This window comes from Mustela nigripes, chromosome 1 (genome assembly GCF_022355385.1).
Source record: "Mustela nigripes isolate SB6536 chromosome 1, MUSNIG.SB6536, whole genome shotgun sequence".
Lineage (NCBI taxonomy): Eukaryota > Metazoa > Chordata > Mammalia > Carnivora > Mustelidae > Mustela > Mustela nigripes.
The window spans coordinates 52,212,465-52,238,053 of record NC_081557.1 but is presented as its reverse complement, the minus strand read 5'-3'; the positions used below and the strand labels follow the sequence as shown (position 1 = coordinate 52,238,053).

The window sequence follows — 25,589 nt, the reverse complement described above, 5'->3', positions numbered from 1 at the left end:
GACATGAACAGACATGTAGGCAAAGAAGACATCCAAATGACCAACAGACACATGAAAAAATCTTCCACATCATTTGGCATCAGGGAAATACAAATCAAAACCAGCATGAGATACTACCTCACACCAGTCAGAATGACTAAAATTAACAAGTCTGGAAACAACAGGTGTTGGCGAGGATGCGGAGAAAAGGGATCCCTCCTACACTGTTGGTGAGAATGCAAGCTGATGCAACCATTCTGGAAAACAGTACAGAGGTTCCTCAAAAAGCTGAAAATAGAGCTACCCTCTGACCCAGCAATGGCACTACCAGATATTTACTCCAAAGATACAAATGTAGTGATCCAAAGAAGCATGGGTACCCAAATGTTTATAGCAGCAATGTCCACAATAGCCAAACTATGGAAAGAGGCTAGATGTCCATCAACAGAAGAATGAATACAGAAGAAATGGTATATACAATGGACTATTATGCAGCCATCAAAAAGTGAAAGCTTGCCATTTGCAAGGACGTGGGTGAAAGTAGAGTGTATTATGCTAAGCAAAACAGGTCAATCAGAGAGGGACAATTATCATAAGATCTCATTGATCGGAATTTGAGAATCAAGACAGAGTATTGTAGGGGAAGGGAAAATGAAACAAGATGAAAGCAGAGAGGGAAACAAACCATAAGAGACTCTTAGTCTCAGAAAACAAATTGAGGGTTGCTGAAGGGGAGAAGGTGGGAGGGATGGGGTGGCGGGGTGATAGACATTGGGGAGGGTATGTGCTATGCTGACTGCTGTGAACTGTATAAGACTGATGAATCACAGACCTGTATCCCTGAAACAAATAATATTTTTTATAAATAATACTTTTATATGTTAATAAAAAAAGAAAAAAGAAAAGAAAAAAAATTCAGGAACGATTGTTCCATAATGGGGAGTTTAGGGATAATTAGGAATTCCAAGATAATTTTTAAAAATTATTTAGCTCATCATACAAAGTGATCAATGAAAGCTGTTCTCTTCCATTAAGAAAACCAAAGGCGTTGGGTGGAAGGTGGTAACACAAGGTCTAAGAACCAGAGTGGGTGCTAACTGGGCATTTTGGAAATTTCACAGCTGAAATGGACCTCACCCATCACCTGACCTGCCACTTACCTTACTTGCACGGGAGCACAGAGACATCTAGGGTGAGGCCCAGCGATCCATGTTTGGCTCTCCCAACGTCCGGGCCTGGGCTGGCAAAAGTGCCGTTGCAGACAGAACGAATGGGATTCTTGGGTCTTGTGATTCCACTGCCACCCTGAGGGCTGGCACTTTGAGGATGGCTTTCCAAAATGGGGGTATTATATGCAACTGATGAACTGTTGAACTCTGCATATGAAACTAATCATGGACTACTTACTGGCTAATTGAATATAAATGAATTAAAAAAAGAAACCTAAAAATTGATCATAATTTACATTTTGCCATGTCTGCATCAAGCTTTTATTTTAATAAATTAAATGAACTATTACTGATATAATCAAAGTCAACCATCTCTCCAGTCAAATTCCCTTCACACATTTCCAGAGAAAATGGCTAGTGTTAATTTGGGTGCATAATTGTAATTCATTTAAAAATTATTTTCCATATATGTATGTCCATAAACATACAGTTTTGTTTTGTGCTTTTTATGTTTATCTAAATCGGGTAACTCTATGTCACTCCACAAAGTTTTTTTTGTTTTTGTTTTTTTTTAAAGATTTTATTTATTTATTTGATAGAGCTCACAAGTAGGCAGAGAGGCAGGCAGAGAGAGAAGGGGAAGCAAGCTCCCCGCTGAGCAGAGAGCCCCATGCGGGGCTCCATCCCAGGACCTTGGGATCATGACCTGAGCGGAAGGCAGAGGCTTTAACCCACTGAGCCACCCAGGCGCCCCTCACTCCACAAAGTTTTAATCAATAAAAATTAGGTGAGAGATCCAGTAGATAATTATAACAGTCCATTCCTTTCAACTGCTGTACAGTATGCTATCATAGGAATATACCAATTTTACTTATCTATTCCCATACCACTGGACATTTTAGGTTGTTTCTATATTTTCTTTGTTTTGTTTTGTTTTTTAAAGATTTTATTTATTTATCTGAAAGACAGAGAGAGCACGGGAGGGCGGGGGAGGCCAGAGGGAAAAGCAAACTACCTGCTGAACAGGAAGCCTGATGCGAGACTCGATACTGGGACTCCATGATCATGACCGGAGCTGAAGATAGCTGCCTAACCAACTATGCCACCCAGGCACCCCTGTTGCTATGTTTCTTTTATTAAACAATATTTCATTGAACATCTTTATGTCCATTTGTACAAGTATCTTGCTTACTGCTTTATATGCATATAAAACAGACTTCCAGGACACCTGGGTGGCTCAATTGTTAGGTGGCTGCCTTCGGCTCAGGTCATGATCTGAAGGTCCTGGATGGAGTCCTGCATGAGGCTCCTTGCTCAGTGGGAAGCCTACTTCTTCCTCTGCCTGCCTCTCCCCCTGTTCTCTGTGTCTCTCTCTCTGCCAAATAATTACATAAAATCTTAAAAAAAAAAAAAAAAAAAAAAAGACTTCCTAGTTAGAGAAGAAGAAAAGGAAAAGAGGAAAGAGATGGAAAGGAGTCCTGAGCTATCACAGAGGCAGAAGGGCAAAAAGCAAGGGTTGAGAATGCTCATTAGAGTTCCCTTACATTCATCCTCACTATCACTGCCATATTTCAGGCCCTCTTATCTTAACTTGCATGAGGTTAAAAAAAAAAAAAAAAGGTAGAAGTAAGTGAAAAGTAAAAGAACGCATGTTCCATGTATTATTTCACATGAGGGGGGTGAACAAATATCTTTTCACTTTTGATACAGAAATGTAGGTTCAGTGTATTTTTTTTTAATTTAAAGTAAGCTCAAACAGAATAAAAATAAAGTTTATCTTCTAAATCACTTTTTAAAGAATGGAAGTATCCCTTACATCTGCTGAGAAAATCAAGTCACAAAATACTACATAAGGCATAGTCATATATTTTTATTTTTAAAATATGTGTGTGTGCAGAGAGAAAAAGAGAGAGAGAGAGAAAGAGAAAAGTCAGTATGGAGGATACACAGCAAACAATTAACTGCTCCTAAGAAATGGTCCATGAGGCCACAGGTGTGAGTTGAGGGTGAGGTGACACAGGAGTTGGTACACGGAATCTAAACCACAGCTTATGCAGATCAATTATGCCTCATAGGCCTCCCGGGACCAGGTATGATTTTTACATTTCATTTTGTAATGTAATGCTGAACAGGGTGATTACTGGTGCTTTTCATTTTTCTTTTTCTGCTTCTTTGTATTTTCTATATTTCCCTTCACAACATTTTTAAGAGCTGAACTAAGTACTTCCCCAAGTCTAAAGTGTAAACTTCATGAAGATTTCACCAGTTTCTCCCAGACTTAGCACTGTGCCTGGCATATTGAAAATAGTCAATCAATATTTGCTGACTGATTCAAAATTTTCCACAATAAGTAATTACTCTCTAATAAGAAAAACAAGAAAAGTGGTTTCCACAAAGGAAATGCATATGAACATTAATTTTATGAACACATGAACATGATTTTAACATAATAAAAAAAATACAACATACCATAATGGAAGTTCATAGAAAATGTTATCAATTCATTAGACCTTGGCTTGGTATAATTGATGAAAACTTCACAGAAGAGATAATATTTCAGTTTGCCTTAAAGGGTGAATAGTAGTTTAACAAGTGCAGAGAAGAATATCCGACATAGAGAAAGCACACGAATGTACAAAGCCAGAAAGAACATATTGTGCCTAGGAAACCATGACAAATGACTTTTATTAAGCCTAGGAGGAAAGTTGTATTGGAAGCTACGTACAGCTCCTCTGATACAGTGGAACTAATATAAACATGGACAGTATGTCTATGATCTCCCTACCAAACTACACAAAGTCTGAACTCTTCCAGAGAGAGCAAATGGGGAGTAAATGATGCAGAGGAATGATAAAGAGAAGAATAACTTTAAGTTTACAGACTGGATACAGTAGGAAGGGGACAAATAAGTTATGACTACCATAATCCAAATGTGATAAGTGATGATAAGGAACTAAACTAAGATGGTTGTGAGATGGGAGAGAGGGAAGAGAAGGCATGAATGATTAATTTAAGCGTCTTCTATGATGAAAGGATATATTCCCAGCTGGTTACACAAAAGGCAACCAAAAGCGTGCAAATATATAACTTCACTGTAAAACTAATAAAATGTCGAAAATGTTAAGAAAGTTACCCACTTTCTTTCTACGGAAGGAGGAAATAATTCAAAATATGCAGGACGATTATCATAAATGTTCCTCAAACAGATTTTTCATTATAATTAAATAAGGTGCTTAGCATGGTGGTTGACACATAGTGTCAATAAATATGACCTATTAGTATTGTTTTTAACATTGCCAAAAAAGACCATAAAAAGTAATTTTTTCCTAGAAATCTGTATATATTTTTAATAAGTAGTGGTTCCTCCTTAAAACACTTTTATTAAAATTTTGAATTTTTAATTGAAGTATAGTCAACATGTTAGTTTCAGGTATACAACACAGTGATTCAACAATTTTATACATTACTGAATGCTTCCCATGATAAGTGTATTATAATATTATTAACTGTATTCTCTATGCTGTATGTCTCCTTAAAATCTTTTCCTGAGATATCAGAATGCAAATCTTCCCTGTTGCTTAGGGATACATTTCATCAGATCTAATTGTTGAAAAAGTCATTAAATAAAAGATAAAGCACATAAAACCATTCAGCAACGGTAGGGAGGTCACAATGAGAATTTTAAACATGTCTGTACAGAGTAGGGCCCATTACTGTTAACAAATTCTATCTTCTTACTTCTAACATCTAAACTGTTACTTCCTCAGTGAAGCCTTAAATAAGCAAGCAGAAAATCACCTACAAACTGTGAGGTTGTGCTTACGACTCCCCTAACTGTCAATAACACTTTGTTGATGATCTTTTTTTTCTTCACTAGTCTTCCTAGTTGTCAAGGATGATGTCTTAATGCCAATTTCAAAGGCATACCATATAGCTTGTACATAGCAGGTGCTCTGAATATAATTGTGTACAATAGGCTCTATTTACAGCTGGACTGGGAAAACTCCATCTTCATCTCTGAGGACATCTGGCTATCTGGCTCTTGGACAAGATAAGGTCAATTAGATTTATGATGTGCTGTTTCAGGTCCAAAACTACCTGGTGACCTATAAACCAGTTTGTTTACTGACACATTTTCACCTGATAGAACTGGTTAGCCAGCCAGGCTTGACTACATGACCAGAACAACATAAAAATACCCCACTACGAACTGCCTTGAGCTCTCTACAACCCAGAATTTATCACAAAGACCTTGGTGGTCAATCCAAGGATGAAATGGACCTGTGTACAAATTGGGATTCTAGACCGTTTCCCCTTGATGTCCCCCACATTCCTAATGCTTCTTCACTCTTTCTCTTGCTACACCATATCCTTTAAACAAAAGCCTTAGGTAAATATGGAGACTCATGAGTCCTTTCAAATACCCAAACTTGAAAGATCTTTGCAATACTATTTTCTGTACACTTTCATGATTATAAACATAAGCCATATGGCTCAGCTAATATCCTTGTCAATCTTAATACAACAAAAATTTCTGTATTGTATACTGTTTTATAGTCTATAAATACTTTCACATACACTAACATTAAATTCCCAAAGTAACCCCACTAAGGAGCAGACTAGCGAAACCCAGACTCAAAAGATTAAATGACTTGTCCACTTTTGCTCAACCAAAAAGGGGCAGACTGGACTCAAGCCCAAGGTATAGGTCTAGCAATTAAACTAGGCTGCCTCCCAAGTCTGCAGCAATTAATGCCTATGCCATTATTTGAGGGCTTAAGTTAATATCTCTACATCTTTTTTTTAAAAAAGATTTTATTTATTTCTTTGACAGAGAGAGAGCGAGCAAGAGAAGGGAACACAAGCAGGGGGAGTGGGAGAGGGAGAAGTAGGCTTCCCGTTGAGCAGGGAGTCCAATACAGGGCTTGATCCCAGGACCCTGGGATCATGACCTGAGCCGAAGGCAGATGCTTAACCAGCTGAGCCACCCAGGTGCCCCGATATCTCTACGTCATGATGGGGCTTCCAGAATAAGTTACAAAGGCATCCATATCCATCCATCTGGATCATTATGTATAACATACATACGATCATTATGTATACATACATAAGATCATTATGTATGACAATACATAATGTTGATATCAAGAGGTTGAACATATTCATTCCTTCATTCCACAATTATATTAGCATCAATTATGAGACTTAGACACCACATTAGGGAGAGTTTAGTTGTAGCAAAAAAGGAGACATTTTAAAACAGAAAAATGAGGGGCGCCTGGGTGGCTCAGTGGGTTAAGCCGCTGCCTTCGGCTCAGGTCATGATCTCAGGGTCCTGGGATCGAGTCCCGCATCGCGCTCTTTGCTCAGCAGGGAGCCTGCTTCCCTCTCTCTCTCTCTGCCTGCCTCTCCGTCTACTTGTGATTTCTCTCTGTCAAATAAATAAATAAAATCTTTTAAAAAAAAAAACAGAAAAATGAATACTTTCTCAATTGATGGATGAAAAGGAAGTTTAAATTTAAGTGCGTAATCTGACAGACTCTAAATATTAATAAAACTATTATCCAACATTTTAAATGGTACTTTTAGAATGCAAAAGGTCATTACTTTGTCTAACTTAATCCTCAAAACCAACTTATAAGGTATTTTTAATCAAATCTGACAGCTAAAGAAAGTGAAATCAAAATTAAGCAATTTGTCCTAATATATACAAGATTGTACAGCTTGAACAAGGCAAAATCAGGACTCAAATGCAGGGGTACTAATAACCTGTCTTCTTTCCATTTTATAAACTATTTCCTATTCTTATGTTGATTTCTATTAGAATGTCCTATTTCATTTTTTTTAAAATATCCACAAAGTGAGGAACACCTGGGTGGCTCAATTGGTTGAGTATCTGCCTTCAGCTCAGGTCAGGATCCCAGGGTCCTGGGACTGAGCCCCACACTGGGCTCCCTGCTTAGCAGAGAGTCTGCTTCTCCCTCTCCCTCTCCCTCTGCCCCTCCCCTCCCCGTGCTCTCTCTCTCAAACAAGTAAAATCTTCAACAAAGAAAAAAGAAAAATCCTCAAAATGAGGGGCTCCTGGATGGTGCAGTCAGTTAAATATCTGACCCTTGCTCTGGCTCAGGTCGTCATCTCAGGGTCGTGAGATGGAGTCCCATGTTGGGATCCAAGCTCAGCGAGGAGTCTGCTAAAGTTTCTCTCTCCCTCTCCTTCTGACCCTCGATGCCCTGGCTCTCTCTCCAAAGTGGATGAGTGAATCTTAAAAAAAAAAAAAAAAAAAAAAATCCACAAAGTGAAAAAAAATTCAGTAAAACATTTTCTTATCATAATAATTATGAATAATTTAGAATTTAAAGTAAAATAAAGTAATTTAAATGTCTTAGTGATTTTATTCTAATTGATGGTTATAAATATATTTCTTAAATATTTATTGAATTATATATCTTTTTTTTTTAAAGATTTTATTTATTTATTTGACAGAGAGAGATCACAAGTAGGCAGAGAGGCAGGCAGAGAGAGAGGAGGAAGCAGGCTCCCTGCTGAGCAGAGAGCCCGATGTGGGACTTGATCCCAGCACCCTGAGATCATGACCTGAGCCGAAGGCAGTGGCTTAACCCACTGAGCCACCCAGGCACCCTGAATTATATATCTTTAACTTCCTGGTAATTTCAAAGTTTTCTGGAAAATGAAATAAAAATGATTCATTTCTTTTGGTCAGCTTCCAAATCCATATGAATAATGAAAACAAATCACTGAGATATGCATTTCCTAAACATGAAAAGCTATCTGAGTTGTGGAATTGCTTTTGAAAATGTATAATTAGTTGTTAATGTTCAGTAATATCTCATTCTTTAAGACCGTAAGCAACTAAATACTTTCTCCAACATAACTTAACATTAAGTAAAATATGTTTATGAATTTATTTCATTTAACTTAATGTCTTAAACAGGGTTTAATTTAAATCAAATTCCTAAGCAGTAGGGAAAAAATTAAAAACTATAAAATACAAGTTTTTTAATTTTTTGAATTCCCAAATCTCTGAAGTGAATTGTTCTAGGGGCAACTGGGTGGCTGAGTCAGTTAAGCATCAGACTCTTGATTTCAGCTCAAGCCCCTCATCACACTGGGTATGGGGCCTGCTTAAGATTCTCTCTCTCCCTCTCCCTCATCCTGCCCCCAAAGAACTGTTCTAGTTCTACCCAAATAACTTTGGGTCAGTTTCCACTGGAACAAGACTTTTTTTCAGGGTATTCACTGCCCAAGTGTCAGCTTTTAAATGTCTAAAAAAACTGCTTTAAAGAAAACCAGAGAAAATGAGATAGGTCAGCCAAGACAAGTGTCCCATGTAGCAAACAAAGGTTTCTCTGTGATCCAACTAAAACAGCAATGTTCTTACACCCACACATACATATAGAGTATTTGCATGGTCTTTTCCATTATAACCTTTAATCTGAATACTGACTTTATTTTAAAGTTGATTTTTATTTTATTTAAAAAAGAATGAGAATAAAATAGTGGGAAAAAATCACACAAATTATATAATAAAAGAAAAAGAATAAAGCAGAAGAGTACTAGTATCTATTGAGTTTATATGCCTGGAAGCAAACTAGTGACCTAATTTACATAATCTTTCTAATATAAAATATCACCTTGTGAGCTTTTCATTCTTATTTTATATATCTGGCAAGATTAAGAAATTTTCCTAGTGTCATATTGCTCCCAAGTGGGAAGATCTAGATTCAGTCTCATGTCATTTGCTCTTTAACAAGCTGTGTTCCTAACACCGCAACATGCAAAAAGAAAAAGGAGAGTAAGAGAAACAGAGTCATAAGCGTTGGTCTATCCTAATTAATCTTAAGAACCAAACAAGCCATGTAATTCTGGCAATTATACTAGACTTAAATGAACGTCTACAGAATTTATTCATCTGGGGGTGCCTGGGTGGCTCAGCCGTTAAGTGTCTGCCTTCAGCTTGGGTCATGATCCTGGGGTCCTGGGATCGATCTCCGCATGAGGCTCCCTGCTCAGCTGGAAGCCTGCTTCTTCTCTCCCACTCCCCCTGCCTGTGATCCCTCTCTCCCAGTGTCTTTCTCTGTCAAATAAATAAATAAAATCTTTTAAAAATTAAAAAAAAAAAGAATTTATTAATCTGTGATCCATTATGACTAAAGAAATGATACTGTCTTAAGGCAATTCTTTCACTGCTGAAACAAATCACTTATCTTTTCTGCTAGTCACCTTTTCACAATTTTAGGTTTATACCTCACATAGCACATAATTTACTGGGGGGAAAAAATCCATCATACATTATAAAGTACTACATGTATAGTAGATATTTAGTAAATATTTGTGGAAAACTTCCATATTCACAATGCCCTGAAATCCATTAAGTACTTGGATAGTTGATAATATGATCAGCCTTCAGTGAAACCGGACTTAGAAAGTTCTGGTTTTAGGGGTGCCTGAATGGCTGAATTGGAAGAGCATGCAACTCTTGATCTTAGGATAGTGAGTTCAAGCCCCAAGTTGAGTGCAGAGATTATTTAAATAAATAAACTTTAAAAAGTTTTGGTTTTGCAGTTCAGTCTGGAAAAAGGTTCTGCTTTAATCAATCATGATCAAGACATACTACTGGTTATCTGAGTTGATTCATCATTTATCTCCACTAGTAATGGCTTCAAATGACAACAAAGGAAAAATAAATCTTTTTTATTTTATAGATTACAATGGGCAGAACATGCCAAGCAATTTCTCACTGGTTTAACTAACAACATTAACTGGGAACTTAATCTATATTAAGATACTGTGCTAAGTGCTATGGATACTGAGTTAAAGCTTAAAAGTTTTTTAACTTGAGGCATTATCAATATGGTGGAGAATATAGATATATTTATAATTACAATACTCTGTAAAACATATACACATCATTCATTCAATAAATATTTGCTGAAAGTCTCATATAGTAAACACTGTAACAAACCCTGGGATACAGCAATGAACAAGATCCTAGGGCCCCTCCTTTTATTGACTTTACATGGTCTCAAAGACCTCCCAAGTCTACAGAAAAATGAAATCATCAAAAATCATAAGAGCGCAAAAAAAAATCATAAGAGCACATAAGGAAGCACGCAGCCATAAAAGAAGAACAGCAAAACAAGCAACAGAAACAAAGATGAAAGATATTGGATTAATGGATATAAGATATTAAATGTTTGATATGTTTAAGGAAATAAAAGCAAAAAAAAAAAAAAAAAAACCCAAAAACTAAAAAGCTATCAGAAATTGTCAGGTAGATTTAAAAAAGAAAGCCTTTAGAAATGAAAAATGCTAAAGAGAAAAAATGAATGTGAAAGAAAAAAATTTAAAAGACTGAATTAACCAAGTAAAGAGAGATGAGAGAGATAAAGCAGGACATTCCAGATCGGAAAGAAAAATGTATGCAAACACAGGAAACTATGAAGCTGCATTCTGTGCTTGAGGAAATAAAAGCTGAATTATATTGCTGAAGTATAAAATACAAGTGTTTAGAAAGGCAAGAGATTACATCAGAAAAGTCATCAATGGCCAGTTTGTGAAAGTCTTTATCCATTATACTTCTCAACTCTATATTGCACATGTGCCAATACTCACTATCGGAAGTTCTTACCTTATATATCTGTAAGCACAAATTTTTATTTAGTTAATAGTATTTCTAGTTTTGAAATGTATAAATCGTTAGCTAAAATAAAGAAATAGCTATTAAGCAATATGGCAGACACCCCAAAAATCCTCTTACAAACACCTATACACGCTGGATAAAGTTTAATAATATATTTTTCAATGCACAATTCAACTCCCAAAAGACTAAAGGTAATTCCCAGAGGGAAAAACTAAGAACCAAGAAAATAAGTATGACTGTTCTACAAAGAGAAGGAGGTAGGAGGTAGGGCAGTGAATTGGCTGTCTCATTATCATAGAAAGTAGAATTTCAAATGCTCACAAAGGAATAAGAGATAAGGCACTGGACCATGGAAGGATGGGAACTGGATCTGAGATCATCTACATGAAATGCTTGAGGGACTACCTACTCAGTAGTTAAATGAAACAGAAAAGCAACCACCCAGTAGCACAGAAAACAGTAAAAAAGTTGTTCCATAGTGATCTAGTTTAAAACAGTAAACAAATAAAACAATAAAAACAATTACCTCCTCTGGAAGTAGAAACACAAGGTTTGTGACAGGCATATTCTAAAGTGGCCACCAGGGGGCGCTGGGGTGGCTCAGTCAGTTAACCAGCAACTTTCTTTGGGCTCAGGTCTTGATCTCAGGGGGCCATGGGATCCAACAGAGCAGCCACTCTGCACACAGCCAGAGTTAGCTTGTCCCTCTCCCTCCCCTTCACCCTCTGCCCCTCACCGCACTTGTATACACTCTCTCTATATAAGAAATTAAAAAAAAAAAACTTTTTTTAAATAAATAGGGCACCTGGGTGGTACAGTCAGTTGGGTGTCCAACTCTTGGTTTCAACTCAGGTCCTAATCTTGGGGGCATGGAATTCAGCCCCCTGGGGGGCTCTAAGCTCAGTGAGGAATCTGGTTGAGACTTTTCCTCTGCCCTTCCCCATCATGCCCCCCTTACCTGCTCGCTCTCTCTCTCTCAAATAAATAATTTAATTAATTAATAAAGTGGCCACCAGAATCCTTACCTCCTAGTATGCAAGCCCTTGTGTAACCCCCTCCCTCTGTATGTAGGCAGAATTAATGGCTTGCTTCTAACCAAGAGAATATAGCAAGATGATGAGATATACATAATTATATGTATGTGATAGTATTATGTGGGATTGCAGCTCCCATCTTGCTGGAGTCTCTTACTCCCTTGCTGGCATTGAAAAAGCAAGTTGCCACATTGTTGAGCTGCCTATTCTGGAGGTTTCATGTAACAAGGAACCAAGGGCAGATTCCAGGAGCTAAGAGTAGCCTCCATCCAAAAGCCAGCAAGAAACCGAAGCCTCAATCCAACAACCACCAGGAACCAAATTCTGCTAGTAAAGGCTTCCCTTTTCAAGCTTCAGATGAGACCACAGCCCCCACCAACACCTTGATTGCAGCCTTGTGAATCTCTAAACAAATGACCCAGCTAGGCCAGGCCCACACTCCTAACCCATAGAAAATATGAAACTATAAATATGTGTTACTTTAAGCCATTACATAAGTAGAAATTTGTTATGCAGCAAAGATTAATCCAAGGTAGAACTACATACTGAACAAGATGCACTCACTCTCTCTTGTTCTATCTCTGGCAAATAAATAAATAAATGACATGTAAGTTAGGAGGAGTATACACAAAGTTAAAGTTGCTTCTTTCAATTACCTAAAATGAGAGAAGAAATAAATTCAGACTTTAAGTCAAACATATATTTAAAAAATACTTAAATAAACACCAGAACTAGAACAAAGGAGTAGCTTCCAAACCATAGAGGGGAGAAAGAAATTTTTAAAAACCTATCACTGCCAAAAGAAGGCAAGAAATATAGATATAGAATAAAAAGCATTATAAAAAAGGGTGGAAATATGGGATGCCCAAGTGGTTCAGTTGGTTGGGTATCTGCCTTTAGCTTAAGTCATGATCCCAAGGTCCTGGGATTGAGCCCCACATCCCTGCTCAGCAGGGAGCCTGCCTCTCTCACTCCTTTTGCCTGCTGCTCTCCCTGCTTGTGCTCTCTCTTGCTCTCTGTCAAATAAATAAATATCTTTTTTTTTAAAAAGGATAGAAATAAAAATATATCAGTAGTCACAGAAAGCAAGAAAATAAGACTGAATTTTAACAATAAAAGAAACAGTTATCTGCTTTATAGGATAAATACCTTAAACATAAGGGCACATAGTAGCTGACAGTGTAAAAAAAAAAAAAAAAAAAAGCCTGGGTAAAAAACAGGCCAGGCAAAAGGAACAAAATAGATTTTAAAGCAGAAATTCAATATACAACTTAAATTTCACGTCATTTTTAGAATTAGTGCCATTATTTTTGTCCAATCTCTTAAAGAAGCAAACCATTTACTGATGGTACACATGGCTTTGTACTAGTCTCACAGTTGGTAGAGCAATTTTATGAAGATACCTACACAGCCCGTTTACCAAATAATTAAGGAAGACTTCTTACAGAAGGCAGTAACAAGAAATATAGGCTGTAAACAGGATTTACACGTCTACCTAAGACAGAGTAATAAGGACCATATTTACTCTCCTACCTGAAGCAACCAATGAAGCAACAAAGGTGCACAAGAAAACTCTTTAGGATGATGAGTATATTCAAATTTTGGTTGTGGTAACGGGTTCACAGGAGTACATCTGTCAAAATTTAGCAAATCATACACTGTAATTATGTATAGTTTTTTTGCACAGCAAAGGAAACCATCAACAAAATGAAAAGGCAACCTAATAATGAAAGAAGATATTTGCAAAAGATGTATCTGATAAGGGGTTAATATCCAAAATATATTTAAAAACTCACTCAACTCAATCCAAAGAACCCCAAACAATCCAATTAAAAAATGGGAAGAAGACCTGAATAGACATTTCTCCACAAGACATCCAAATGGCCAACAGATGCATGAAAAGACTCTCAACATCACTAACCATCAGAAAAATTCAAATCAAAACAATGAGATTATCACCTCATACCAGTCAGCATGGCTAATATCAGAAAGACAAGAAATAACAAATGTTGGTAAAGATACAGAGAAAAGGGAACCCTCACATTCCTGGTAGGAATGTAAATTGATGCAGCCTCTACAGAAAACTGTATGATAGTTCCTCCAAAAATTAAAAATAGAAATGCCATAAAATCCAGTATTTCTACTTCCGGGTAGAAAAAGAAAATGAAAAAACTATTTTTTTTTAAGATTTTATTTATTTATTTGCCAGAGAGAGTCTTTTAAATCTTTTTAGTTTTAACTTCTAATATAGTAAATACCAAAAGATTTAACTCACAGAGCTCTTCAGGGTCCTCAAAAATTTTTCAAATGTATAAAAGAGGTTATGAGACAAAAAAACATAAGAACTTCTGATCTTCTAAAAGTAAAAGTTGAATTTGGGCATGCCCTACAATCTAACCATTATACTTGTCAATATATACAAGAACTCTTAATTTGTGTATACTAGAACATGTACAAAAAGTTTAAAACATTATTTGTAATAGCCAAAACCTGAAAACAAAAAACATCCAAAAACTGAAGAATGGATAAATCAACATATTCATACAGTAGAATTCTAAACAGTAAAAATAAATGAACTATATCTAAACCCATCAACAGAGATCATTCTTGGGAACAAGGATGATACATAATTGAGAAAAGCAAGTTGAAGAATAAACACACACATACACAGTACAATTCCACTTATATAGACTATAAAATAAGGAAACCTAAACAGTGTATTTTTAGAAATGCATATGGTACAAAGCTAGGAAATGATAAACAATAAACTAAGGATAGTGATTATCTCTGGAGAAAAAGGAAGAAATAGGATGAAGGAAAGGCACAGAGGGGGCGGCTAAATGTTTATTTAATGAATGCTCTTTAAAAAAGAACAGTCCTCCTTTATCAAGGTCATAATTCTCTTTGATTGTCAAGCTTTAAGTTGGACGTTTCTTTCTTTTTCTTTTTTTTTTTTTTTTTTAAGATTTTATTTATTTGACAGAGACAGAGAGAGAGAAAACAAGCAGGGGAGAGGGAGAGGGAGAGGGAGAAGCAAACTCCCTGCTGAGCAGGGAGCCTGAAATGGGAAATGCAGGGCACAATCCCAGGACCCCAGGATTGTGCGTGAACTGAGCCAAAGGCAGACACTTAACTGAGACACTTAACCTAAGTTGGATATTTCTAGAGTAGTAAAAGAACACTGAACATCCAATTGGCAAAACGAACTAAAGGAACTCCAGGGATCAAATGGATATCAGACAACAAAACCAGACTGTCCTCCTGTCTACTTTAAAAAGGGGGTGGGGGTGGGGCGGAATTGCTACCCAGCAGGTAAAATAGCCTCAAACTGTAATATTTCATTTGCAAAGACTATCTTACCTAGACCGTCTCCTTATTGTTTTGTAGAAATGAATGAATTCCAACCATAAGACAGTTTTTACAGCAGTAACAAAATTTTAACAAGTGCAATGTTAAGAGTTCTATTTTGAGTCCATTCAGTCTTTCCTCTTGCTGTTAAAAGCAGCTTGCTCTGAAAAGTTAAAGAACTTTAAGATAGAGTCCACACCTATAATGCATCAAAAATTTTTCCAGTCATGCAACTGAATTATTTCAACCTTAAAGAACTTAGTTATTTTCACAGGGTAAAAACGCCTCTTTTGAGTCTTATGAGTGCATTATAGGGACAAATAAAATGATGCTTATAAAAATTCTCTGAAATTTTCAAAGAGAGGGCTTATATTAAACTTTATTATTATTTTTAAAGTTTCATCCTCTAAGAATAAAATGTATGGTGTGATTTGGCATACTCTGAGTTTACACAACAGGAAATCAAAATTGCTCAAAACTCAACTTTAGGGGTGCCTGGGTGGCTCAGTGGGTTAAAGCCTCTGCCTTAGGTTCAGGTCATGATCCCAGGGTCCTGGGATCAAGCCCCACATCGGGGTCTCAGCTCAGCAGGGAGCCTGCTTCCTCCTCTCTCTTTCTGCCTGCCTCTCTGCCTACTTGTGATCTCTGTCAAATAAATAAGTAAAATCTTTAAAAAAAAAAAAAAAACTCAACTTTAGACGCTATTTCAGTTACTTGTTGCTGAATAATAAGCCACCTCCCAAACTTCATGGCTTTAAAAAAAACGATTTACTATTATCTCTCATGGGAAGAACACAAACAATGAAAAGTGCACCAAAATATAAACATAATACATAAACAATGTTTTGGCAAGAGTACAGTATATTCAAGGAAAGTAGGAATTATAGGAAAAGGGAGGAACAAAGACTAAAGAGTTTAGAATATACCAGATCCCACAATGAGTTAAAAAACTACATAACTAAGAAAATGGTGAAAATTGAAGACACACCAAATGTTAGTGAGGAAGTGGATGAAATGCTGTGAATGTAAAACACTATGTAAAACCACTTTGAGTAAAGATCTGGCAGTTTCTAATAAAATTGAACACAAAATTAACCCTCTGACCCAGTTATTCTAATCCTGACTATTTACCTATAAGAATGAAAATATTAAAAAAAAAAGAATGAAAATATATTTCCACAAGACAGCTGGTGCAAGAATGTTCATAGTAGCTTTATTTATAATTGCCAAAACCTGAAAAAAGCCAGGTGTTCGGCAATAGGAAAACTGATAGACTATGGAATATTCATATAATGGAATACCACTTAGCAATAAAAAGGGACTACCAAAACTTGCAACAACATTGGTGAAATCTCAAAAACCATACAGTGAATGAAGGAAGTCTTATACCAAACAGTAAATACTGCATGATTCCACTTATATTCCGTTCAGAACAGGTATATCTAATCTATGGTGCGGGGGAGGAAAATCAGAACAGTGGCTGCCCTAGAGAGAAGGGGAAGGTGGAGGTGAGGATTAACAGAGAAGAGGCATGAGGAACTTTCGTCCTTGATAGTAAAGTTCCATATTCTAATAAAGGTTTTGGTTACATAAATGTATGCACTTGTTAAAATTCAGCAAATATACCATAAAACTTGTGCATAACATCAAATATAAATTTTACATCCAAAGAAAACCCACAAATAATTGATCTTTAAGGGTACCTGGGTGGCTCAGTCAGTTAAGCGTCTGCCTTCGGCTCAGGTCATAATCCCAGGGTCCTGTGATCAAGTCTGTATCAGGGTCCCTGCTCAGCAGGGAGTCTGCTTCTCCCTCTCCCTTTCCCTCCCCCGCCCATGCCCACTGTCTCTCTCATGCTCTCTCTCTAATAAATAGATAAAAATCTTAAAAAAAAAAAAAAAGAATTGAACTGGTAATAGGCATGTTAAAGGATTTAGGGGAAAGTGTATAAATGTCTGTAATTTACTTTGAAATGTATCAAAAATAAAGTGAATTGACAGAAGAATGGGTAAATGGACAGATATGCACTAAAACAAGCATGAGGTGCCTCAGTGGCTCAGTCAGTTAAGCAGCTGCCTTTGGCTCAAGTCATGATCCCAGAGTCCTGCCTCTCCCTCTCCCTCTCCCTCTGCCTGCTGCTCTCCCTGCTTGTGCTCTGTCAAATAAATAAAACCTTAAAAAAAAAAAGTATAAAACAAGCATAATAAAATGTTAAAATAGAATCTAGGCAACAGATTTTCACTACAAAATTCTTGACTGTTGTGAAAATATTCATTAAAAAAAAAAAAAAAGGAGTTTTCATGCCATGTTAGAATTTGGCCTTTATACTTCAGTTAATAAAAAGTCCTCGAAGGGAGGGGTACCTGAGTGGCTCAGTCTGTTAAGTGTCTGACACCTGATTTCCGCTCAGGTCATGATCTCAGGGTTGTGAGATCGAGCCCCACGTCAGGCTCCAGGATCAGTAGAGAGTCTGCTTATCCCTCTCCCTCTGCTCCTTCCTCCTCTCGCACACATGCAGGCTCTCTATCAAATGAATAATTTTCTTTAAAGAAGTCTTTTTTTTTTAGGGGCACCTGGGTGGCTCAGTGGTTTAAGCCTCTGCCTTCGGCTCAGGTCATGATCTCAGGGTCCTGGGATCAAGCCCCACATTGGGCTCTCTGCTCAGCAGGGAGCCTGCTTCCCCTACTCTCTCTGCCTGCCTCTCTGCCTACTTGTGATCTCTCTCTCTCTCTCTCTGTCAAATAAATAAGATCTTTTAAAAAAAAAAAGTTTTTTTTTTAAAGTCCTCCAAGGGAAAGAGAAGCATCCAACCCTGTAAGGAGTAATCACTCAAGGTTTAAGGAGGTATCCACTGAGAGAAGGTAGCTACAAATGACAAGGGAACATCATGTGCAAAAGCAATCCCACTGAAAACATCTACAAATTCTGGTATATTTTCAATATATGCAAACAAATGAAAAAAAGGATGAAAGGGAGGAAAAGAGAAGAGAGGAAAGGTCCGCCAAAGTGAGGAGTCAAGTAAGTCAAGGAAGAAACCTCCCCCCCAAAAGTTTAACCTTTCAACTGACTGGATGTGGCCCACCCACATCACTGAGAATAATCTTTACTTAAAATCAACTGACTGTAGATGTTGACAACATTTATAAAATACCTTCACATAAACACCTAGATTAGTATCTAATTAAATTAGTGGATATGGGGGCACCTGGGTGGCTCGGTGGGTTAAGCCGCTGCCTTCGGCTCAGGTCATGATCTTGGGGTGCTGGGATCGAGTCCCGCATCGGGCTCTCTGCTCAGCAGGGAGCCTGCTTCCTCCTCTCTCTGCCTGCCTCTCTGCCTACTTGTGATCTCTGTCAAATAAATAAATAAAATCTTAAAAAAAAAAAAATTAGTGGATATGATAGCCTAGCCGAGTTTACACATAAAACTAACCATTACAGATGAGGAGGCCACAACTATAACACAGTATGATTTTCTTTTTAGACTTATTTTGACTAGATTCCAATTCAACTAATATTTATTGAGCACCTTGTATTGGCCAGGCACTTCACCTGACTGTGTACTTTAACACATACCATGCCATTTAATTCTCCTAACCCTCTCAGATATCATTATTCTCGTGTTATAGAAAATAAGCCGATACAAACAATGACTAAGTGATTTGCCCAGAGTCACAACATTCAAGTGAGCGAAGTTCAGATAGGATCTTGATCCTGGCTCCGAGTCATTATACCATAAACTTTTCCCACAGTATATATGTAGGACTTTTGTATCACTGTTTAATGCTTCTGCTGTCTCTTTTGGGCTCTATCATTTTGCCAGACTTAAAATGTTTCTCCATGCCTCCACTTCTTTTAAAATGCTCTTTTGCACTACCTAAAACTCTCCCGGTCAGGTTTTTTTTTTCCCACTAAGAGAGAAACAGTTGGCAAAGGAATAGGGTAAACCCAAAATCAAAGGAACAACTTAAAAATTTAACGAGAGCTAATAATGCACTGGGCAAGACTTTCATTTATTTTCTCTAATGATTTTATCTATTTGTCAGGGAGAGAGACAGGTAGAGGGAGAAGCAGGCTCCCCACTTAGCAAGGAGCCAGATGCTGGATTCAATCCCATGATCCCTGGGATCATAACTCATGCTGAAGACAGATGCTTAAGCAACTGTGCCTTCCAGCCATCCCAAGACTTTCATTTAAATGTTCACTATTCTATGTATTCTAGCTTTGTAAAGTTCCCCAAATTACCATTTGAGGTATTCATTCTTCTTATTTACCCATATACCAATTACTGTTCCATTAAAAAAAAAAATCTATCATTTCTTCCAATATGTACCACCAAATGAAAATTCTTCCTAGTTAATATCTTGGACAACACAGGTAAATACTAAGCCAAGATGAGACTTCAAAATGCTCTTTGCCTTCAAGCATTACTAAGCTCTAATGACTAACTATAGATCTAAGTCTGGAAAGTGGTTTGAAGGGCTCCTTGATGGTACAGTCAGTTCAGCATCCAACTCGGAATTTCGGCTCAGATCATGATCTACAGGTTGTGAGATCGAATCCTGCATCAGGCTCCGTGGTCAGTGGAGAGTCTGCTTGTGATTCTCTCCCTCTCCCTTTGCCCCTCCCTCCCCCCCTTGCAGGTGCATTCTCTCTCAAAATAAATTAGTAAATAAAATATTTTCAAAAAATTAAGGCAAAAACTGTTAGTGATTATTCACTGCACTTTGTTATTCAATTCATGTACAGACAGCCAAGTGTGTAGCTGAGTTGCCTCCTTGTCTCCTGGTAATGAAAGTATGTGACATTTTACAAAAATGAATAAGCAAAAAATGGAAATAGCCAACAATGATGAAAGTGTAGCAAAGAAACAAAAAGTGATAATATTGGAAGTAAAATTCCAATCACACATAAACAGTTATCAAAGAAATAGGTGACAACGATGATGTTGATTGCTGCCATCTGAGGGACTCTAGATAAACAGCCAGACTAACTTAAAGGCAAACTAATCAACATAAATGAAAAAAGTGGTTGTAAGAAAAGGATGAAGAGGGACCAGAAGAAATGATGCCAGTAAAAAACTCTGCATTAGAAGAACTCTCAGAGATATTTCACAATATTGAAAGTGCAAAGAGTACAATGTTGAAGCTGAACCAAACTTAGAAAGGAGAATGACAATTCATTAAGGCATAGAAAAATCACTCATTCCACATCACTTGTTACATGACAAGAAAGCCAGCACTGTTCAAACTACTTTTGGTAAGTTTTTGTACAAAGAAATAACACATTTTAATTATCAGTGTTTTTAATGTTTTAAATTACAGAGTAATAAATAATAGTTTTGCTTTTTTTTTTCATTTCTCTAATTTATAACCAATAATAAGAGGGTTTATGGTGTTTGACAAAAAATTTTAAAGTTCTCAGAACAACTGTAACTTTTCCCATTGATTATTAAGACTACTTTGCCAGGGGGCACCTGGATGGCTCAGCTCTTAAGCATCTGTCTCCGGCTCAAGCCCCATATCCAGCTCCCTGCTCAGCGGGGTGCCTGCTTCTCCCTCTCCAGCTCCCCCGTGCTTGTGTTCCCTCTCTCCCTCTCTCTCTCCATCATAAATAAAATCTTAAAAACAAAAAACAAGGGGCGCCTGGGTGGCTCAGTGGGTTAAGCCGCTGCCTTCGGCTCAGGTCATGATCTCGGGGTCCTGGGATCGAGTCCCACATTGGGCTCTCTGCTCAGCAGGGGGCCTGCATCCCTTCCTCTCTCTCTGTGATCTCTTCCCTTCCTCTCTCCTACTATGATCTCTCTCTGTCAAATAAATAAATAAAATCTTTTTTAAAAAACCAAAAAACAAAAAACAAAAGACTACTTGGCCAGGTTTTAAGTTGCATGTCACTACCATAAAGAGTGAGGACTGCCTGTACCTATAACTTCTGCCACACCAAGGGATATATTATTTCGCAATTGTAATTAAGAAAAAAACTCTACCTTTTCCCCTGTCCTTACAATGAGCTCAAGCAAAAAAGGAATTTGGAAAAAAAAGAGAAGAGGAAGAAGAAAAGGAAGAAGACTTTGAACTGACCTTGGATGATATTAAAAAATAAAAAGGCAAATTTTCAGGTATTTCAGTGACTCAGAACTGCTGCCACTTCTGAACACGCAATTCCAGAAACTCATTTTTTTATTATTCAAAATACACACAGCCTAATGCTAAAAGATAGGACTCTTGAATAATTATTCAATTTATCCTTTGCAATAGTATACTATTTCACCTATCATCATCCCTTACATACAGGGACAAAATGAAAATGCCTTTAGAATCAGACCTCAACTTGAATACTATCTCTACACCACATTTTGCAACATTAGGTTGAAAAAATTAAAGAGGGGAACCTGAGTGGCCCAGTAGGTTGAGCTACAGACTCTTGATCTGATTTCAGCTTAGGTCATGATCTCAGGGTATGAGACTGAGCACCCCCCAAGCCAAGCTCAACAGAGAGTCTACTTAAGATTCTCTCTCTCCCTTTCCCTTTGCCCCCCCCACCCCACATGCAAGTGAGTGCTCACCCACTCTCTCTTTTGCTTTTGCTCTCTAAAATAATAAATAAATCTTTAAAAGAAAAAAAAAGAATGAGAGAAGATAGATGAAGTGCTTATTAAAGTGCGGTATATAGTAAGCACTTAGATATGCCTATTATCTCCATTCTTATCTTTAATATTTGTATCATTACTGTAAATATAACAATGATAAAACTATACTTTTTTTTTTATTATTTTATTTTATTTTTCCAGTGTTTCAAGATTCATTGTTTATGCACCATACCCAGTGCTCTATGCAATACGTGCCCTCTTTAATACCCACTACCAGGCTCACCCAATACCCCATCCCATTTGGGTTTTTTTTTATTTAAGAATTTATCGGGTGCCTGGGTGGCTCAGTAGGTTAAGCCTCTGCCTTCAGCTGAAGTCAGTCTCAGGGTCCTGGGATCGAGCCCAGCATCAGGCTCTCTGCTCAGCAGGGAACCTATTTCCCCCCTCTCTCTGCGTGCCTCTCTGCCTACTTGTGATATATCTTTCTCTCTCTCTCTCTCTTTCAAATAAATAAATAAATCTTTAAAAAAAAGAATTTATGTATTTATTTGAGAGAGAGTGATATAATGTGAAAGAAAGCATGAGCAGAGGAGAGAGGGAGAAGCAGACTCCCTGAGGACCCTGGATCATGACCTGAGTTGAAGGCAGACTCTCCAACCAAGCCACCCAGGCACCCAAAACTACATTTGTTTTAAACACACCATTATTAACCAGCATATTTTTCAAAGATCAAGTTCTCATACTCCAAAATATGATAGATACCCACTGCCTCCTAGGTAAGAAGACTTGACCTCAACTTCCTCCCAATAATTTTCTCCAAAGGTACACGTGCAAACAACAACCAACATTCACTTACCCTCTTCTTGTACCCCGATTCCTATGTCAAAACCCTCCCTGCAGTCTGCTCAGTTTCCTCCTCTGAGAACGGTAAGACCAAAAGCCATTTCCCATTTCTCAGAGCTATCTGGCAGAACAGAAGTATCTTGCACTCTCATAGCTCACATGACTTAACTGTCAGTTTTCTCTTGATTCTAATCCTTGGTTCTAAACTAAGAGCCATTATTACCTATATCCACCCATAAATATGCAAAGGACCTAAAGGACAACTAAAGCCAACCCCTTTTCTTTACTAAACAATTAATTCTCCATAAAATAATCATGTGAGTTAGTTGAGCAATGTCTGTTTCAACACTTTCAGGAACCTCTATGTCTCCTGAATCCATCCTATTATTCTTCGGTTTAAAAGTTTCCTTATTTTGGGGCGCCTGGGTGGCTCAGTGGGTTAAGCCGCTGCCTTCGGCTCAGGTCATGATCTCAGGGTCCTGGGATCGAGCCCCGCATGGGGCTCTCTGCTCTGCAGGGAGCCTGCTTCCCTCTGTCTCTCTCTGCCTGCCTCTCCATCTACTTGTGATTTCTCTCTGTCAAATAAATAAATAAAATATTTAAAGAAAAAAAAAAAAAGACATTTGTAAAAGTTTCCTTATTTTGAAGCAAAATCTCTCCTCTACAGTTAGTTTCCATCCATACACTCTAATTCCACATTCTAGAGAAATAAAGTTAAACTGCTCTGCATGACAGCCCATCCAAAATTTGAAGACCCTTGAGTTTCTCTTTTCCATGTTACACATTTCCAGTTCAGAAAGCATGGTTTCAAGTCTCTTCTTCTCATGGACCTTCTCAGGACCACGTATGGGTTTGCCAACATGACCTAACATCAAACTGGTAAAGCGCTTCCTTGCCAACACATGGGCTGCCAAGTAATTACACTACAAATGATCCCTTTGCCCTTATACTTCCATCACTACATAAAAATTATTACTTTAAACCAGTAGTTCTGGATAAATGGCTCTCAACCTAAATCATGGTTTAAAAGGAATGGTTTAAAGTCTTGAACACTACAAAGAGTTCGGGTTTGTTTCTGTTTGTTTTTTTAAATTTAGTCAATTATTGTGAAGAGAATGAGGTAGCATCAGCTAGCAGGAAACTCTTGCCTCTTTCCTAGAAAGCCAAACAAATGCCTGAGGAAAGGACCCAACAAAGAGTAGGTTAGCAAAGAAGAGTTGCTTAGTGTCTTTACAAAGTGGATCCAATTAAAAGAAGAAATAGCCCAAAAAATGCTCTGTACTTTGCCAGAAGCAGATAGGTACCAGAAGAAAGATCAAACACTGTGCTCTCAAAAACACTGTGCTCTCAAAACTTAACCAAAGTTAACTGCATTTTAAAAAGTGGCAGATTTTTCCTGTGCTCCGCTAGCCTAGTGGAATAAAATCTGGCGAAACACACACACACACACACACACACACACACACACACACCATCCCTACCCCTCTACCCCACCCCCGGGGGCAACTGGGGCCTGTCAGGAGCAGCAGCTGGAGGAGGATGTTCCCCAAGTCCTCAGAAGATGCAAGCAATGGAATTAGTGTCTTCAGATGAACCTTAAGCCTTAGGTGGTCTTAAAGGAGGCAGAGTGGCGCAGGGTCTTGGTCCCTCGTGTTCTTGAGAGCCTGGCACCTTCCCTGGCGTGGACCGAAGAGGTCCAAAGAGAATAGACGAAGAGGAATGGAAAAACCTGGGACTCTTCACGGTTGGGGTAAGACTAAGCTAGGACCTGTTCCTTTCTCCTGTGCCCTTAGGCCGAAGGTGGTGGCAGCAACAGTAGGAGCAGGTGTCCCGGGCCCTCATTATAACGAGCAGTGCCCACTCTCCCAACCTCCGCTCAGGCCGCCCCAGCCTGCCCCATTCCTCCACTCCGCCAGGAATTCTCACCCCAGCCCTACCCCTCAGGCCTCCCCTCACGTCCAGCGGAGGCTCCCCCCTTCTCTTCCACTCCCCCAAACTCAACGCCCCCAAACCGTCCAGACCCCGGCACCCTTCAGCCGACACACTGATTCCCCCGTCCGCTCCCCTTTCAGCAGCGCTCCCATTCCTGCCCCCAGGCCAGGGCTCCCCACTCCACCTCCCCGGCCAGGCCTGGTGCCTCCCCAGGCGGCCAGGTCCGCCCTCCGCCTTCCTCACGCGGCGTCTCCCCTCAGACCGGCGCCCTCCCTCCCTCCCTGCCTCCCGCCTCAGGCCCGGGCGCTGGCACCCGCACTCACAGAACTCGGCGATGTACCAGGTCACCGCGTAGTTCTCCTCGCACCAGTCCAGCGTGGACGTCGTGGGACCCCAGTAGCCCTCGCGGTCCGCGGCCGGAGCCATCGCGCACGCTGCCGCTGCCGCCACCCAAGCGCTCGCCGCTCGCTGCGCTCGGCTCCGGAGGCTCCCAGGCCGGCTCGGGCCCTTCTCGCGCGCTCACCGCACTAGCCGCCCGCACGCCCTCCCCCGAGGGGCGGGGCCGGCGCCGTCAGCGGCAGTACCCGGCGGGGAGACTCCGCCCACCGGCGCCGCCAGGCCGCCCGCGCCGGGCCGCCGCCCCGCCCACCCCAAGGGCGCTGAGGTTTTCCTCCGCCCCCTTCTTCCCAGGGCGGGGCTGTGCTCTGGACGCGGGGGCGACGGTTCCCGGGCTCCCTGTCCCACCCAGACACGCCCCTGGCTATAGGTTAGGGGCTCCTTGATAACCCTGAGGCGTTTCTCTGTCTGGACGTGTTTGAGCCTTTATCCCTGTGTCTGTGCGCGTGTGGTTTGATTTTTAACGGGGGCGGAGTGGGTTGAAACCTTCCACAAGCCCTGGCTTGATAAAACCTGTGTAGAGATGCACCTCAGTATTTCCTTGGAGGGCAAGCCTCAAGTGGAGCCCGGAAACAGATCTCTCCCAGCCCCCCGGGAACTGTAGGAAATAAACAGTGATTTTCTGATAAAGGTAGAGGT

At 39.1% G+C, this 25,589-nt stretch overlaps 1 protein-coding gene across 1 annotated transcript in view; it reads right to left on the bottom strand.

The window, feature by feature from the left end:
• Positions 1–25,106, bottom strand: part of ACER3 (alkaline ceramidase 3) — a 175,761-nt gene extending 150,655 nt beyond the window's left edge. Inside the window, exon 1 of the mRNA XM_059411426.1 lies at positions 24,878–25,106. Coding sequence (XP_059267409.1) covers positions 24,878–24,980 — 103 coding nt within the window. The 5' untranslated portion in view covers positions 24,981–25,106. The remainder of the gene's footprint in view (positions 1–24,877) is intronic.
• Between the last annotated feature and the right edge of the window lie 483 nt (positions 25,107–25,589).